Genomic DNA, 17,035 nt, shown 5'->3' with positions numbered 1-17,035 from the left:
ATCACTCACGCTCACAAAGACACCCGGTCAGTCATTCAATAGTGGCCTGACCTCCACATCAGTGGTTGATGTGAAGAGCAGTCCGGCGTGTATTCTCCCTGTGGCTTGCATAGCTCAACCCCCCCCCCCCCCCCGGCTTGGTAAGGCACTGTTTCCCCCCTCTCTACCCTCTCGTCTCCCTGCCAGCCTGCCCTTGACCGCCTTTCACAGGCTTCCATGTGTACACACACACATACTCACACACACACACGCTCACATACACAGCAAACCGTATAGGCCTACATACAGTGCGCGTAGGTATACATCATTCTTACTGTGTCGAGTCCATAGCTCAATCCCGAGGCTGAAGAGAAGCATTAACACTGCAAACCTCCTCCAAATCTGAATGGAGCCCTGATACAAAATCTGACATCGCTCAACATCACTGTTCGTCAGAGTCCTTCTGCCTTCTCCTTTAATTCCCCTTCTCGTCCAGCCCCTTCCTCCTCCATCCTGTCAGTCTTCTTCAATTCCTTTCTTCTTTCCACACATCTCTCCTCCCAATTTTTTGCTTGTCAATGTGAATTATTAAAGCAAATGTAAAGTAATGCACATAGTCCCCATCTCTCCAGCACTGGCCTTGTGCTCTGCCCCCCCCCCCCCCCACCCCCCAGGGACACCAGTAGACAGTAGCGTTATTATCATATATGTACAGAGTCTGAAAAGCATTCCAAACAAAGTGGGAAGTCGGAAGGCGACGGGAGGCCTCGAGCGACGTTCGGAGAGGTAAGAAAGAGTCCGTTATCTCTCTAGCTTCAGTTGAGCTGGTCTTCGTACTGTTTCCGGAAACAGTCTCCAGCAGGGAAAAACTCCCAGCAGCGCTCCTGGTACATCTTCCACACGTAAGACTCCTGGGGGGGAACCAGGGTGAGAAGGGCAGAGTGGTGAACACTATACTACATCCCAGATCAAATACTTTATGTTAGCATGTTGTTGGAGGGCTGAGGAGGTGTTTACCTGGCCTGTGTGCTCTGTTTCGTCTTTGTTGATGAGGTACATCACGAAAAATCTGGAACAAAGACATAAAGGTGTCAGTTAGAGACATATAGAAAGAGACAGCGATGGAAAGGATTGGAGAGGGAGGGATGGTGGTAGAGAGAGGAGGTGGCAATAGAGACAGATGGGGGGAGGGAAGAGAGATAGAGGTAGAAAAGAGGTATCTACTCACAGATAGTTGGCCAGGTTGTGCTCCTGCAATGTGTGTGTCTCGAAGCCGTGAGGTACCGTGTCAAAGTAATCGTTCCCTATCCCGCAGATGAAGCACTTGGTCTGAATGACAAACACAACGAGTATCTGATGCTGTTAGACAACCACACCCAGGACCATCCATGTCATAGTGTGTCACTGTGTCCGCGTGTCCTCACCTCCATGTCTTCCTTCACCTGCTCCTGCTGATCTCTCAGCTCACCGAACGCGTCGATGATCAGACCTGACCAGAGGAGACAGCAAAGGCTGGTGGTCAGAATGTCTAACTGCCCCCAACCCCACAGCCCAGCTCAGGATCAGAATATCACCGACCACCCCCGGAATTCAAGTTGGTATTTTACGACAGTATCTTTATAGGAGATATTTTATGAGCCTATTGACATTCTCTGACACCCTTGTTCCTACGGGGGTCAAAGGTGACATGAGAGGTCATCCTCACCCTGGATGATGGCCAAGAGGATGACAATGACAAAGAAAAAGAAGGTGATGTCGAAGATGATCCGGTAGATCTCGTATTCGTCGCCGGCCGGATCTTCGATTTGGTCACCGATTCCCCCGCCAGCACGCACGCCCACATACATATGGAACATGTAGCACTGGAAAGAGAGAGAGACAGATAGAGACAGAAAGTGAGAGTAAGAAACAGAGAGAGAGACAGAGAGACAAAAAAGAGGCAGGGAAGGAGAGTAAGATTGAGAGGGAGAAACAAGGTCTCCAGAGATTACATTTAGCCTCAAAACCCCGGGGCTCTCCCCTCTCTGGGTCAAACCTTTCATTCTCTTAATTCCTCTTTCTGTTTCACTAATGCATGGCCGACATCAGGAAACAGACCAATTTCAAATCCTGCATATTAGCAGTTCTCTTGTCTGAACTGTATGAAGCTCCTGCATTTCCATAAAAGAGCGTAGCTTCCCCATGGTGTATGTGTGCTCCACAGTGAGTGTGTGAGTATGTGTGTGTTTGCGTGTCATTGTGAGGGGTTTAGGTTGAGGCTTATCCCTGTGAAGGCGTCCGTGTGGGGAGGGGGGGGTGGGCAGACCAGTGGCCCCCATCCATCTAAGTCCTTCCTTTGTGCCCCCACCCCCCCCTGAAAGAGGAAGAGGATAGTCCCTCGTTCAAAGACAGCCTCTCCTTAATAGGAAGCTGCGACGGTGGAGGGCAGGTTACGGATGGCTGACTCAAGAGGGATTAGATTTGGGGAGGGGAAGGGGGGGCAAGGGCAGCGATCTGTGATCCTACTGTCCCCTGGTATGTCTGTCACTGTAGAGAACACACACGCACGCACACACACACACACAAGCACAGGCTGCAGGACCCTTATATAGCTCTCCGTTAAAATGATGGCATTTAAATCTAGATTCCTCATATCCCTTGGTTCTGCTTCACTCTACCTCGTCTCTCTCTCTTCTCCCATGCATGCTCTTGTTCTCACCTAACCCATTTTTAAGTCCCTATAATCCAAAGGTCTCTCTATAATAGAGGTCTCTTAACCTCATTTGGATTTCCTGTATAACAGAAGGTCAGGTACCAATAGCTACTGTATATCATTCTGATGTTGAGAAAATGTCTTCAACAATCCCCCCCTAACCCTACATGCAGAAGGGCTGGATACATCCCCTCCCTGGGCCTGCCATAGCTTCCCAGACCCTGGTGTAATAACCCTGGCTGGCCACACACTGGGCCAGAGACAACAGGAAACAATGGAGGTTAATGCACGTCTCATTCTCATTTCACACAGACCTCTATTTGGTCTCCATTAGTGAAGGGGGGTAATTACCCCGCTAAGCCAATCAAAGGGCTCTAATTGTGATGGCACTGAGTGTCAGGGAATCCTGGGTAATTAGCGGCACACGACGGAGACTGTGATTAATTAGCGCAGGAGGTTTTCTAACGAGCCGCATTCTTAACAAGCCGACTCCATTTGCACTGCAATCAGGGTGACAGAGAGAGGAGGGTTTCTGACACACCACAGCTGCTTTCAGAGGGGTCTCTCTTCAAAGTCTGGGTTTCCAAACTAGCACCGGAACCACAGGAGAATGCTAGAGAGCCGACATCGAGAGTCTAAAGCCTGTCCCTGGTGTGGACGGAGGACACTCACTGTCAGCATGTCGTCACACTTCATGTCGGGAGACTCTCCGTCTTCACTCTTGTTGTAGAATTTACGGAAGAAATTGAACGCTACCACCGTGTAGAGGTACACAACCACAGCTAGAAGGCCTACGGTCAACACCAACTGGAGGGGGGGGGGGAGAGAGAGAGAGAGAGAGAGAGAGAGACAGACACAGAGACAGAGAGAGAGAGAGAGAGAGACAGAGACAGAGAGAGAGAGAGAGAGAGAGAGAGAGAGAGAGAGAGAGAGAGAGAGAGAGAGAGAGAGAGAGACAGACACAGAGACAGAGACAGAGAGAGAGAGAGAGAGAGAGAGAGAGAGAGAGAGAGAGAGAGAGAGAGAGAGAGAGAGAGAGAGAGAGAGTAAAATGTGTAACACATAGGTAAGCATATATCTAAAAAGTGAGAGAGAAATGATGAGTCAGTAAGTTGTATACAAGTGTTAAAACAGTCTGCCCTCTTAAGAATGTTTGTTTGACCTGTTTGCCGTTGTGTGTGACAGAGGAGAGGATTGTGCGTAGCGTCTTGAAGCCCATGGCGATGTCAAGCAGGTGGGCAGCAAAGAAGAAGTTGTTGTAGTGACCCAGGATGGACATGGTCATGTACCAGGCAAGGTACAAGAAGGACTGCGCACACACACACACAGTTAGGGTCATGTTTTATCTGAATGTTTACTGATGTTTAATAAGGTATACATATAAGCTATACTGTACTTACATTATCAGTGAAGACCACTCCGAGTTTCCAGATTTGGTACTTCACATCAATGGAGTTAAGCCTAGGATTGGTCAGAGGAGAGGGAAAAGAGGGGGCTTTTTTTTAAGTTAAACATTTTCTGCTACTGTGGCTTCTGCCATCAACGCTGGAAGTCACACATTAAACTATAATTGGTCATTACTGCCATCTTCAGACAGAGAAATGTAAAGGGCAACAGAAGATCTCTGTCAAAACAACTCTCCCTCTACTTCTAGATCCTGAACCTTAAACTTTCTTCTCGTTTAAGACTTTCACAATTTTGTTCTTTTCCTCTATGGTAATACAGAAAGTGTTCCTCTCTTTGAGCTTCAATTAGTGATGTGAGTGGGCTGAGAAGGGGTCCTATTGGCAGTGACACAAGACAGCCTTCCTCCACCCACCCACCACCCACCCACTCACTCTTTCCTTATTCAGCCCTGGAATAAGGAAAGCTCTTTTCTTACACAAAGATTCACATGGCTGCAAACACCCTCTCCTCTGTTGTAGTCTGGCACGGCTCTAACTCTTCTCCCCTCCTGTCCTCTCTTGACCTTTCCTCCCCTTTCCGGTTTGCTTCTGTCCTTCTCCTTCTCTCCCCCCTTTTCTCTTGTATTCTCATATTCTCCCCTCCTCTGCTCCCCTCCCCTCCTCTGCTCCCCTCCTCTGCTCCCCTCCTCCGCTCCCCTCCTCCGCTCCCCTCCTCCGCTCCCCTCCTCCGCTCCCCTCCTCCGCTCCCCTCCCCTCCTCCCCTCCCCTCCTCCGCTCCCCTCCTCCGCTCCCCTCCTCCGCTCCCCTCCTCCGCTCCCCTCCCCTCCTCCCCTCCCCTCCTCCGCTCCCCTCCTCCGCTCCCCTCCTCCGCTCCCCTCCTCCGCTCCCCTCCTCCGCTCCCCTCCCCTCCTCCCCTCCCCTCCTCCGCTCCCCTCCTCCGCTCCCCTCCTCCGCTCCCCTCCTCCGCTCCCCTCCCCTCCTCCCCTCCCCTCCTCCGCTCCCCTCCTCCGCTCCCCTCCTCCGCTCCCCTCCTCCGCTCCCCTCCTCCGCTCCCCTCCTCTGCTCCGCTCCCCTGTCCTCTTCTCCCCCGCAGACTTACACAGCAGCTAGCGAGCTGTCTTTCTTGGGCTTCCTCTTCTCGTGGGCGACGCTGAAGTCCAGGGCAGCCTTGTCCATCCCCAGCAGCTCACTGATGCGGTCATGGCCGTAGAACTCTCCGTACTTATCCATCACCTGAGGGGGGGGGGGCGGGGGGGGGGCACAGACACATCAGGTACACATGCTTCCTAGAGTCCTCCACTGACCAAAACCACAAAATGTGTGCCCAAATATGTCGAACGAGATTTAGATTTGGGTGCATTCTAGGTTACACTGCACAACTTGCCTTACCCCAGGATGACCTGCAATATGTTTATGGTGTTCCATGTAAATTACATAAAATGAATCCCAGATGATGAATTATCATAACTTCATGGAAAAATGTCAATTACAGTACTTATGTGAGTAATCAATAAGACACACATGGCCGACTCTCAATTAGCCTCCACATTCATAACCCTGCACAGGAGAAACACAAAAGCATGGAAAACACACTTTGTCTTCGTCTAGGTCCACTCACCTTCCTTTTCACAAACTTATCCCAGTAATTATTTGGAAAAGATCTGAAAAACACACAAAAAAAAAACTTCATGAGAATTCTCAGTAGGAAGTTATTGAACACGCTATCACATGTTATGGTTATACTGCAGCCGGATGTTTACATACAAGTGTAATTGTCTTCAATGTGACATTCATCTGCATAGAGCAATAATCAGGTCAAAGCAAGTTCTGATTGGTGGGTCTGAGGCGCTGAGGTCGGCATTGCTGTTAGCTTTGACATTTAGCTAGGGGCCCATTAAACCAGCCTGCAGCCTGTGTGACCTTACTGTGGCAGTCATTACTACAGAAGAGCCATGGCGAATAGCTGGCTAATGATTGTTAATGAACTCAGCTGTAATGGATACTCCGAGAGGCCTTTCAGTCTCTCCGAATTTCAGCTCTGGCTTATAGCAGCTCTGTCCACGGGTCACAGCTTAGAATAGACCGGAAAACACAGACACACGCACGCACACAGGCTGGGATGAGCATGTCATCGCTGGTTAGTCTGGCCCTTCCATACATGGACCACATGGTGGGACAGACTCACTGAGTGTTGATGACCAGGCGGTCCCACTGGCCCTTAATGTCGTCCTCAGAAGGCTGCTCTGTGATGTATAGGCCGTCAAACTCCAACTTCCTGGCCACCTCCTTCTCACGCTTGAAGATCACCAGCGGGACCTGAACGGCAGAGAAGTGTGAGAGGCAGAGGCAACCGTCGACAGGGACAGAATGACGATACCATTAACCCCCCACGGGCACACCCACTCTTCTGACACTCTCTTCAGGAGGGCAGCGTGTACCGGCGAGGCAGAACTAGCGGAAAGCCTACCTTCAGACAGTAGTAGCCGATGATGCAGAAGAAGGAGATGACGGTGTGCAGGATGGCCAGAATGCGCAGGGTGGGCTCCATGTAGCCGCTGCTCTCCTCCAGTACAAAGTGGACCGTCGCTGGCCTCTGGGGCTCCCCACCTTCCGTGAGGGTGTCCCACTGGACGCTGGGATCTGATTGGCTGCTGGTGTACACCACCTCCCTCTCCTCCACCACTGCTGAGGATGTGGAGACCTGGGGGAGAGTTTTCACCCGTTCTTTTTTAATATTATTTATTATTGCGAGACGTCTATCTATCCAGGCGTGCTCACAAAACAAAGAAAGATACTGAAATTATACTGAGATATACTGACATTATTTGTTCAATGACTTCAAATGGAAGGATACTATGATCAAGTTTGATACCTTGTAAAAGAGGAGGATGAAGTTGATGGCAAAGGCAACAAACAGAGCCAGCATTCTCATGTTGTAGAAGTTCCTTGCAAAATAGTTCTATGGGAAATGGACAAGCAGCATAATTAAGACAGTGAGTGTGTGTCAGTGTGTGTGTGTGTGTGTGTGTGTGTGTGTGTGTGTGTGTGTGTGTATGTGCGTGTGTTTGTGTCTAATGTACCAGCAGTTTCCTTTGGTAGGCGATAATCTTTTTCCAGAAGGCAGACTCCTGAAGGTCAGGTTCATCTGATTTGGATGTGTGGTGCTGCCGGACCTTGTGCTTGGGCTTCTCTTCCTTCTGTTTCTCCTGCTTCTCTCCATCCTCGCCCCTGGGAGGAGGCACAGAGGGGCAAAACTAAGTGGTGCATTAACAAATTGACTATGTTGACTTATGAGTGCTGGTGTAAATCAAGATTTCAAAAGAAACTAAACAGAATAATAATATTAGTTAGCATTGGGTGTAATGTCAGCAGTATTACATGAATGACTAATATGACACAATTGACAACAAGCAGATCCATTGGGTTGCACTGTAAAAACTGCAAATGACTCTGCTTTTAGGAGACAGACAGGATATTCCACCTACTCTGCTTTCTCTGGCTCACATTTGCTCTCCTCTGCGCCCACTTTGTCTTCCTCGGAGGAGGAGGATTGGGTCTTGGCCTGTGACAGGAGAGGGGGCAGACATTAAACTGGCAAAGCTCTACATCACCATAATGTGAGGTGATGATGGTGATGGCTCATAAGCACTTTGAGGCCCATTATGTCTCTGCCTGCTGGGAGGGCAATGGACCAGGAAGGAGGGAGGATGGGGGAAAGGAGAGAACAAGAAATACTGTGGCAATATATAGGTCTTTTTTATATTTAATGTGTATACATACAGAATGGAGAGAAAGAAAGAATAAGAGAGAGTGAGAGAAAGACATTTGGAGGAAAGAAAGACCGTGAGTGAGAGAGAGAGAGATGGGGAGTAATCATTTCAAATGATGGTCTCTGTATGCCAGTTGTACTCAGTATCTTATGAATGACTTTATCCGTAAGGCTAGAAATATAAATCATTTTCAACAACAACAACAACAACAACAACATCCTGCCATTACCGTGTGTCTCCTCCTCAGCTCAGGGGAGGGGGCGGGGACAGGGGGCACAGGGGAGTTGAGCAGATCCGTCAGGCTGGCGTTGGGGTTGTGGGGGGTGATCTTATACTGCCCCCCCTCCCTCCTCAGGTCCAGACCAAAGATGTCAGAGAGTAGCTCTGTCTCGTCTGTGTTCACCGCCAGATCAGCCAGGTCCTTCTCAGCGGAGGCCCGGTCCATTGGCCGTCTCTCTCCAACCTCCTCCTCCCCCTCTCCCCTTACATCGTCCTGGGTGGGGTCCGGCATGTTGGCCAGGAGTTCCGACACCTGAGAAGATGAGGTATGTTTGTAAAAACCTGCCTTGCTGCCACCGAGCTACCACACGACAAAACAAATCCAATGGACCTTTACGTTGAGTACCTTGATGGTTTTGGCCCCTTCTACTAGGCTCCCTCCCAGGAAGGTGTTGTGTACGATCCTGAAGAACCCTCGGGCCACAGAGAAGGCACAGTGGAGCAAGCCCAGCAGCAAGCTCCAGTAGAAACCCACGAGCGTGGTCACCATGTCCTTCACTGTCATCTTCTTCATCCTCTTCACCTGCTTCTTCAGGCTCTTCATAGAGAGTACCTGAAAGGATTGATGTCACATTCAGTCTTGGTAAGTGAACTTGAGCTATACATATATAAGCAAATATTCAATATTTGGGTGACATTTGGGGGCATCGGAGATACCACAGAAGATAATGAATAGCTCGTACCTTCATGAGAAGCATGATGTTGTATCGGAGGGCCATGAGCGCCGTCCTCACCGTGGTAACAGAGAAGAAGCCCATCTCTGGGTTCTCCTCTTCTGGTTTCTCCTTCTCGTTCTCCTCCTTACTGGCTGAGCGCTCGCCTGCGTCCGACATCTGAGCCGCCAACTGCATCTCGAAGATGGTGTCCTCACAGAAGTTCACAAAGAGCTCCATCTTCTCCTTCTCACCTCCCTCGTTTACGACGTCAAAGATGAACTGTCTCTTGGACTCTTTCACCTGAAGAAGACATTTTACATTTACGATTTTCTGTTTACTGGATATTTGAAAATGTTTTTTGAATATATTACATGATTAAATAAGCCAGAGTCAAATAAGTATAAGAATAATTAAATATCTACACTGTTTAGCCCACAAACCTGGGGCTTCTCCCACTGGGTCCTGCTGGACTCCGAGATCTCAAAGTAGACCCTCTCGATGCGCTTGGCACTGCCCATGATCTCGATGCGCCCCAGGTATGGCTGGAAGTAGTTGAGTACAGACTCTGCCAGCTCCAGGAAAGTCTGCAGGCGCGTGTCGTGGGGCATGTGCTCCGACAGGTTGGTCAGAAGGACGGCCACGTTGAAGCCGATGTCCTTGGCGGGCTCGTGGAAACGCTCCACAAACTCCTCGTAGTCCAGGAGCTCGTTTTCGTCGGGCTCGGCGCAGGAGAGCAGGAACTCGGTCTCAGATTGGGTGTAGTGCTTGTGGCTCTCCATGGCCTTGTGGAAGTCCCTCTTGGAGATCACCCCCTTGCCGTCGGGGTCGTACTCCTTGAAGGCATCGGAGGAGGTGAGGTCTTTCAGCTTGAGGAACATGTCAAAGAACTTGAGGATCATCTCCACGTTGTTGGAGGACTCCACCAGCATGTCCACCATCTGCTTCCCGATGGTGCCGTTGACCACGTTCCCTTCCAGCATGGACAGCAGCATCACCACCATGTCCTTCTGAAGATCCATCAGTTCCTTCAGCAGCTCTATCTGACTGGAGTCCTGGGAAACATGACAGCTACATCACCCACAACCTGAACTCTGTGTTTGAGCCCATATGGGTCCTGATTAAGTATGTAGCATACAGTTTACAGCACGTGTATGGTAGCCAAAAGCTGACTGGCTGACAGGAAGACTGATGGAGGCTTGACAGATGTTCCTGCTGCTCACCTGGGACAGCTTCATCTGCATGTGAGCGAAGACATGGAGGAAACCAACGACTGCGTCCCACAGTCTGCTGTGAGCAAGACTTTGTTGGTTCCCTGTACACGGGCCCTGAAACGACAACATAGCAAAATACTCTTAAAAATGCAACATTTTAAATCTACTTACAGATAGATCGATGGGGAAGGACAACATATACATATTGTAATAGCATATATGAGCATGTTCTGGATTAGTGTCAATAAACTTTGAAAACAGGAATACTCAAGTAGAAATTAATACTGTGAGATGGACTAGCAGGACTAAGCAGTTGAGAAGCACAAACCAATCTGGCAGTGGCTAAATATTACTGAATACTACTCTTTGCCAAACATCTCAGTTGCCAAAAAAATCATAACAGAAGTTTGAGTGTTGACTGATTCATAGGGTTACTAGAGGACAGAAAAATGTGTTTGCATTATTGGGTTGAGTGTTGGTGCATGTGCAACCGACAAATGGTGAGTTGATTAGATCAAAGTGGACGGTGAATTGATATAATTCGTTTTCATTATGCAATTTGATGCTTCCGTTGCCATATAATCAACACCATTTTATTAATTTAATTTCTAGATTATTCACATCAATTGTCAATCTATCCAGGCATCATTTAATTAAATTAGAGTCTTAATCACTTCAACATTCATTAAGGTATATGTGTTCCTTTTATCCTTTTTCTGAGCTGATCCCATTATGGCCAGTGGTACGTGTCTGTCAACAGCCTTGTAAAGAACAGTTTCTGGAAGGTTCCTGAAATCCAATATGAACACATACCTGGATGTACTCAGTCAGGGTATTGAAGACTTGCTTCGCCACATTGATCGCCTTGGAAAAGTTACGCTGCCCTTGCTCGTCAATGACATCCTTCCCAGAATAGTACCAATAGAAATCACTGATCGACTCCTGCAGGAGAGAGACATTCATCAATACTTGAATACATCCATTTGTTTTGTTCTGGTGCACATGTGTGTGTGTGTTCTCACCTGGACCCTGAGCAAGTAATCCACAGTAGAGATGATGATGTTGACTGTGGTGTTGTTTCCTGTCTGAGTCCTCAGGTAGTTCTGGAAGTCTGGAACATTATACAGTAGTATCATTTCTATATTGTTTTCTATCATCCTGTATCTGGGCCAGTAGATTTTAAAAAAGATGGATAGCATAGCAGGACTTCTAACTCAAAAATAGCACCAACAAGTTGTTGAAACACTTGTTGCTAACAGATGTCTGTGATGGACCTGTGTGTGACAACGTTTTGTACCTGAATTATGTCCTTCACATAGGAGCTGGAGGAAGCGGAACAAATCGCAAGTGAACTCATCATCCTGCATCACCTTCTCTCCTACAATGGAAAAGGCCACATACACACACAAACACACACACAGATGCATGCACACACACGCACACACACACACACATTCATACACACATACACACACAAATGTGCACACACAAAGTAAGCACACAAGTTAACAGGTTAAGACACCGACAGACAAACACACATACACACGTACCCTCACACAGACAAAATAAAGAGCAACACACAGCAACACACACACACACCCAGGGAGAGACATCATTAGAGACCATAAGCTGTGCTGGGCTTGTGTCTCCTCAGCACATCAGAGGTACAGTACTCCTGACACACCTGTCGCTCCAACAGAACACACACTCTGGGATGTCTACAGTATGGGTACAGAGCATGGGGGATATACACATGAATGTGGACTGGAGTGAAGTGGTTAAAACCAGCAGCATTTTTAACATTATCTCCAAATCATGTCAATGGAAACCGCATCATTGATTAGCCTCTACAATTTATTTGTCTATAACTGGCCTGGACAATAAGGCAGAGATATTTAGCAAAGGCTGGGAGGAGTTATACAGACTGAGGACTGCTAATAAAATGCTGCTAATAACCACGTAGGCTGATGGTAATGGGTACAGTTGACCGGATGGAAGGACAACGGCAGGAGAATGTGGTATCTGGTGTACACTGTACAGTCTGAAGAAATGGCTTGACTGGACTTGGACTGGTGTATGAGAGAAAGAGAGAGAGAGAGAGAGAGAGAGAGAGAGAGAGAGAGAGAGAGAGAGAGAGAGAGAGAGAGAGAGAGATAGAGAGAGAGAGAGAGAGAGAGAGAGAGAGAGAGAGAGAGAAAGAAAGAAAGAAAGAAAGAAAGAGAGAGAGAGAGAGAGAGAGAGAGAGAGAGAGAGAGAGAGAGAGAGAGAGAGAGAGAGAGAGAGAGAGAGAGAGAGAGAGAGAGAGAGAGAGAGAGAGAGAGTGAGAAAGAGAAAGAGAAATAAAGGAACATTGATAAGCCTAGAACAGGCCTGAAAGTACCCAGGTCAGAGTAACAGAATATCATCATGAACTACATCATGGACTGCTTGTGGATTATAGGTTATTCTATAGTACTACAATCAATGTTACAACATAATCTTTACAATCAGTTTGTTTCTATTTTTCTCTGGGCTTTTTTGTCAGGATGTGACAGGGCACTTTCAAGCTCATTTATAACACAATGATAAACCAGATCTGAAGTTTAAATTGAGTAAATAAGTACTGGCTGCACATTTCCTTTGGATATAATACACCTTTCATGTATTTTAGGCACTGTAATTGTTGAATATACTTCTCATAAGTTGTTATTTTTGTCATTAATTGTTACAGTAATTTGATATTTTGTTGATATACCATAAGCAAGTAATCTTAAATTCATGGCTTTGAGGCCTGTAAACGTAGGCTTCATCTGGTCTATCATGAACTCATTAAGACAGTTGAGAGAGTAAATCAGACTCAGTTTGAACGACCACAACAAAACAAAATGGTGACTTTTTTCACAAACAGAAAAAAAAATAACTTAAGAACACAACACAACAACAACATAGGCTAAGTAAGGCCACACCGATACACCACAGAACACAGTCAACTGCTGGGCCAGTTGAGAGGAGGGTGGGGAAGTGGGGAACATAGCGGCCTCTGGGCCAGTAGCCCTCCGCTAGCACAGATCAGCACAGCCATAGAAACAGTAAGGAAGCCACCAAGTCCAAAATGCACCACAGTCAGACACTAGACTAACAGAGAGAAGAGTACAGAACTGTACACCACCAACAACAACACAATCTCCATGTCGACAACACCAACACCAACCAGCCAACTATAGTTCAATAGCAGAGGCCACCACTTCAGTCCAGCTCACAACTAGCAGCTAGCACTAGCTAACATTTATGTAGATGTGCCAGATACTGTGCAAATCCTGAGAGGGTTAGGGATTAGTAGTAGCAGCGGGGGCTCCATGGCTAACAGACAGCTAGCTGTGGGGCTCTTCGGTGGTAGCTACAGGTAGTAGAGGACAGATACAGAACCAACTACAGGACGGGTAGTTAGCTTCATGCTAAGGTACATTGAGACAGAGTAGCAGCTATACAGTGAAAAAAGGGGCTGGGTTTGGTAGTGGGGAGGTGACTCAGGAGCTGAACAGAACTGACACAGAACTAACGGACCGAGACTGACCGATTGGCCAATCATGACAGAAAAATGCCAGGAGTCATAATTACCACGTTCATGAGTGATGACTGAGGAGGGGAAGACAGTACAGAAAACCCAAAAGAAAAAAGGAAAGGAAAGGAAAGAAAAGGAAAGAAAGAAAAAAGAACAGCCAGAAGTCAAACAGATTCCAGAAGAGTTTCAGTATGTTTGTTATACCAAAGTTGAAGTTTTCACCCCAAAATATATTACTACCAGTTAGATAAGGGTGCAGAAAAAGTTTAATAAACGTAGCAGGAGTTGTAAAGAATCTATCAGAGGGTATTGTTGACAAAAAAGTTCAGAAAAAAATATGAAAAAATATAAATCTCTGCAGTTTGAATATCAGTTAAGACAGAATGAATGAGGAGATTAAAAACTACTAGAATATAATCAATGAATGAACATATGTGTTTCAAATGAATGTATGACTTGCTGAGAAAATAAATCCTTATAAATCAGGGACATTAAGCACAGCAAAGTTCAATTTGAATACATTTGTGTTTCTGTGGATTTTTCCATGTTTCCTTTGCGTATACTTTTTGTCATGAGTATGTGTGAAAAAACCTTTTTTGTCAAAGTACCCCTGGAGAAAACATTCAGTTCATGAAAACACAAGTCTATTTCCCTTCACTGTCCAATTCCCATTATTGGGATGTCCCTTTATCTGGACAGTTATCTCTGATTGTGTTGGATAACTTTGATTCATTTGAAAAATGTGAGGATTTGGACAACACAACTAAATATTTAGTTGTAACACTCATAGACATAGAAAGAGGGGTAGTAATTAAATCATAGGCACATGGACACATCTGAGTTGTATGTTAGGAAATCATAACTGATCATGAATGTAGACAACACAGAACCAAGTGACCATTGTATTTCCACTTGAATGAGTAATCCAGCTGAACTCGTGTTCAACCGATGCAATGACATAAACAGAAAGATCACAATGAACGGACAGAGCTATACGTTAAGGACTTACGAGTCATTTACTTTTTGAATGCTGTTAAATTGACTATTCTGCAATACATTGATTGTTCCTGACACATTCCTACAGTATGCCAAGTTCTCAGACTTTCCTTAGACTCAGACTCTCACAATGTTTGCACAGGAACATCTGTCTGTGAAACAACTAGCCTTCTTGAGTAAGAAGGCAGATAGCGATTCTGCACTCAGTGGAGTGATCGGAAGAGACAGGCAACTCAGTGAAGCGTACCTGATCCCTCTTCTGTCACCATGCCCAGTCCTTCAGCCTTGTTCTGTCTCTCAAACGCATTCAGGTCCAGAACACTGGAAGAGAGACAGAGAGGCCAGTCAAAACAGCACATCAACACACTGGCACAGCCCAATCTAGAGGATGATGGAGGTGTTCACAGGGAGAGAAGTGCTAGAGGATGGGAGGTGTTCACAGGGAGAGAAGGAGAAGAAGAGCTTGAGGACAAAACGGTGGACTGAGGCCAGTACCTGCATGACTGCATCAGACCTGCCAGACCCTGGAAGAAGCCAACATCCTTCTTGTCTTTCAGATAGTCCAACATTTTCTATCGGCAGAAATTACACATGTAAACATTGTGAAATCAGAAAACAGAAATCACATCACTCATCATATGTATAATATGCAATCAGAGCCTTATTTCTTAGTAGAGAAGACCGTGGCCGTCATGTAAGAAAAGTACCTGTTGGACAGTGGAGTTTCCTCCATTGAGGACAGCTATGCCCAGCTTCAGGGTGGAAGCCACCATGGGGCCCATTTCACCTGGAGCAGACAGACAGACAGACAGACAGACAGACATGAGCAGAGGACAAGCCCACAACTGGCCCACTAGAGCCAAGAGGCTCACAAAAGGCCTCTTGGAGAAGCTGCACTGTAGACAATGACCAGGGCTCAAAATTAACAGCGTTTTTTTTACTTTTATTTTTTTGTAAAACATTTTTCAAACCTTTAGAAATGTTTTTTACTTCGGGACGGTACTGGGACAGTGAAGAAAAAGGTTAGTTGCGAGCCCTGCCCATATGATCTTTCTTCAAGACCAACAACAGGTATATACAGTAGATGTTCGCTGGGACCTGTTCTATTGTATTCCACATACGACTTACCTACATTTGCTTGTGAACCCAAAAAAGTCACCTTCATTCAGCGAGTGAGTGAGTGAGCGAGTGAGTGTAGTGGTCATCCTGATCCTACCTTTGCTGGCGCTGATGGTCTGCAGCACCATCTCTGCAGCCCCGCGGTCATGCAGCCGGGCCTGCTGGTAAAGCAGCTTCTGCTTCTCCATCTCCTTCTCCTGCAGACCGGGGAGGGTGCAGACGTGAGAGGCTGCAGCCGAACCTCCTACAGCTGGGAACACCAGGCTCTCATAGGGCTAGGAAGGACTCGAATGCCAGACTGGGTATGTGGGTCTATGGGTCCATGGGTCTCAGGAAAGAGTCTGTTTTAAGGTTGTTACAACTGGTACTTTCTATGAAAGGGAGTAGTTGCCTTATATAACTTCCAATGCTGAGATTCTAGATGACTAGGCAGACTATGTTATATGTATGTATCAGGGTATACCCTGGAGTCCTGATGGCTCTATGAGAGTAGGTGATCCCTGTGTGAGAGTGTTTGTGCGTGTGTTGGTGTGTGGATGTGAAAGTGTGGGGGTGACAGTGTGTGACTGTGTGTATTAATAACAGTGAGGTTAGTGTGAAGTAAGCTGAGCGCCAGGGGACATGAGACAGGGTTCAGAGAGGGTCAGCGTCATGTCCCCCAGGCCTCCCACTCAAACACAGCTACAACTACAGCCGCCAGCAGTGAACACGCGACATCAGCAACACAGGCACAACTGACAGCCAGCAGCAGGGGGGCGCTGTGGCGCCCGGCTTTGCTGCTTCCCGCTTTCCATCTGAGCTATGAAGAAGAAACACAAGGAAGAGATGGAAGAGCCCAGAGAAAGGAAAAGGATGGCCGCACCTGTAGCTCGTTTTTTTTCACATCGTTACGGGTGTGAAAGAAAACCCAGGGGGAGAGAAAGACGTGATGAAGGAATTGAACGGATGAGGGAACCGCTCAAAGAAAGAAACACCAAAACATTAAAAAAGGAAATCGGATGCGACCCACAGACACTTTGAGCTTCGTTTACCAGAGACTTCTCCTCCTTGTTGGCAATTTTGTTGCTTAAACCTTTGATAATATCACGCTGCGGAAACAAAATGTCATCATTTCACCTTGCAGTGAGGACGTCTGCTACTGTCAACAAACCAGAAAATAGATAGAAAAGAATGGGAGGCAGAAGAAAAAGAAAGAAAGGATAGGAAAGGAAGGAAGGTAAAGCATGGGGTGCATCTTGAGTAGACTTGCTCCTCGAAAGCCATGCAGGTGAGTGTCGGCCTTATTTGTAGACCTGCACTCAATCAACCGACAACATGTTATACATATACTCCATTGTTTCTGTATGTGGTGTAAGAACCTATATGTCGCTGCAGTGTACTACTGCA

The 17,035-nt window shown here is 47.0% G+C and overlaps 1 protein-coding gene across 1 annotated transcript in view; it reads right to left on the bottom strand.

The window, feature by feature from the left end:
* Window positions 1-665: 665 nt before the first annotated feature.
* The window catches only part of ryr2a (ryanodine receptor 2a (cardiac)), a 91,156-nt gene continuing 74,786 nt past the window's right edge, over window positions 666-17,035 (bottom strand). The window contains 28 exon segments of the mRNA XM_084670451.1: window positions 666-890; window positions 997-1,048; window positions 1,208-1,308; window positions 1,404-1,468; window positions 1,685-1,841; window positions 3,344-3,478; window positions 3,834-3,980; window positions 4,072-4,132; window positions 5,177-5,310; window positions 5,696-5,738; window positions 6,263-6,393; window positions 6,545-6,742; window positions 6,950-7,036; window positions 7,158-7,305; window positions 7,563-7,639; window positions 8,077-8,379; window positions 8,473-8,679; window positions 8,784-8,861; window positions 8,864-9,082; window positions 9,223-9,834; window positions 10,003-10,107; window positions 10,807-10,935; window positions 11,016-11,104; window positions 11,291-11,371; window positions 14,778-14,851; window positions 15,026-15,102; window positions 15,238-15,317; window positions 15,747-15,846. Coding sequence (XP_084526577.1) covers window positions 795-890; window positions 997-1,048; window positions 1,208-1,308; window positions 1,404-1,468; window positions 1,685-1,841; window positions 3,344-3,478; window positions 3,834-3,980; window positions 4,072-4,132; window positions 5,177-5,310; window positions 5,696-5,738; window positions 6,263-6,393; window positions 6,545-6,742; window positions 6,950-7,036; window positions 7,158-7,305; window positions 7,563-7,639; window positions 8,077-8,379; window positions 8,473-8,679; window positions 8,784-8,861; window positions 8,864-9,082; window positions 9,223-9,834; window positions 10,003-10,107; window positions 10,807-10,935; window positions 11,016-11,104; window positions 11,291-11,371; window positions 14,778-14,851; window positions 15,026-15,102; window positions 15,238-15,317; window positions 15,747-15,846 — 3,786 coding nt within the window. The 3' untranslated portion in view covers window positions 666-794.

This window comes from Hypomesus nipponensis, chromosome 13, assembly GCF_054491055.1.
Source record: "Hypomesus nipponensis isolate SF chromosome 13, ASM5449105v1, whole genome shotgun sequence".
Classification (NCBI taxonomy): Eukaryota; Metazoa; Chordata; class Actinopteri; order Osmeriformes; family Osmeridae; genus Hypomesus; species Hypomesus nipponensis.
The sequence above is the reverse complement of the archived record's forward strand: the minus strand, read 5'-3'. Positions and strand labels throughout refer to the sequence as shown.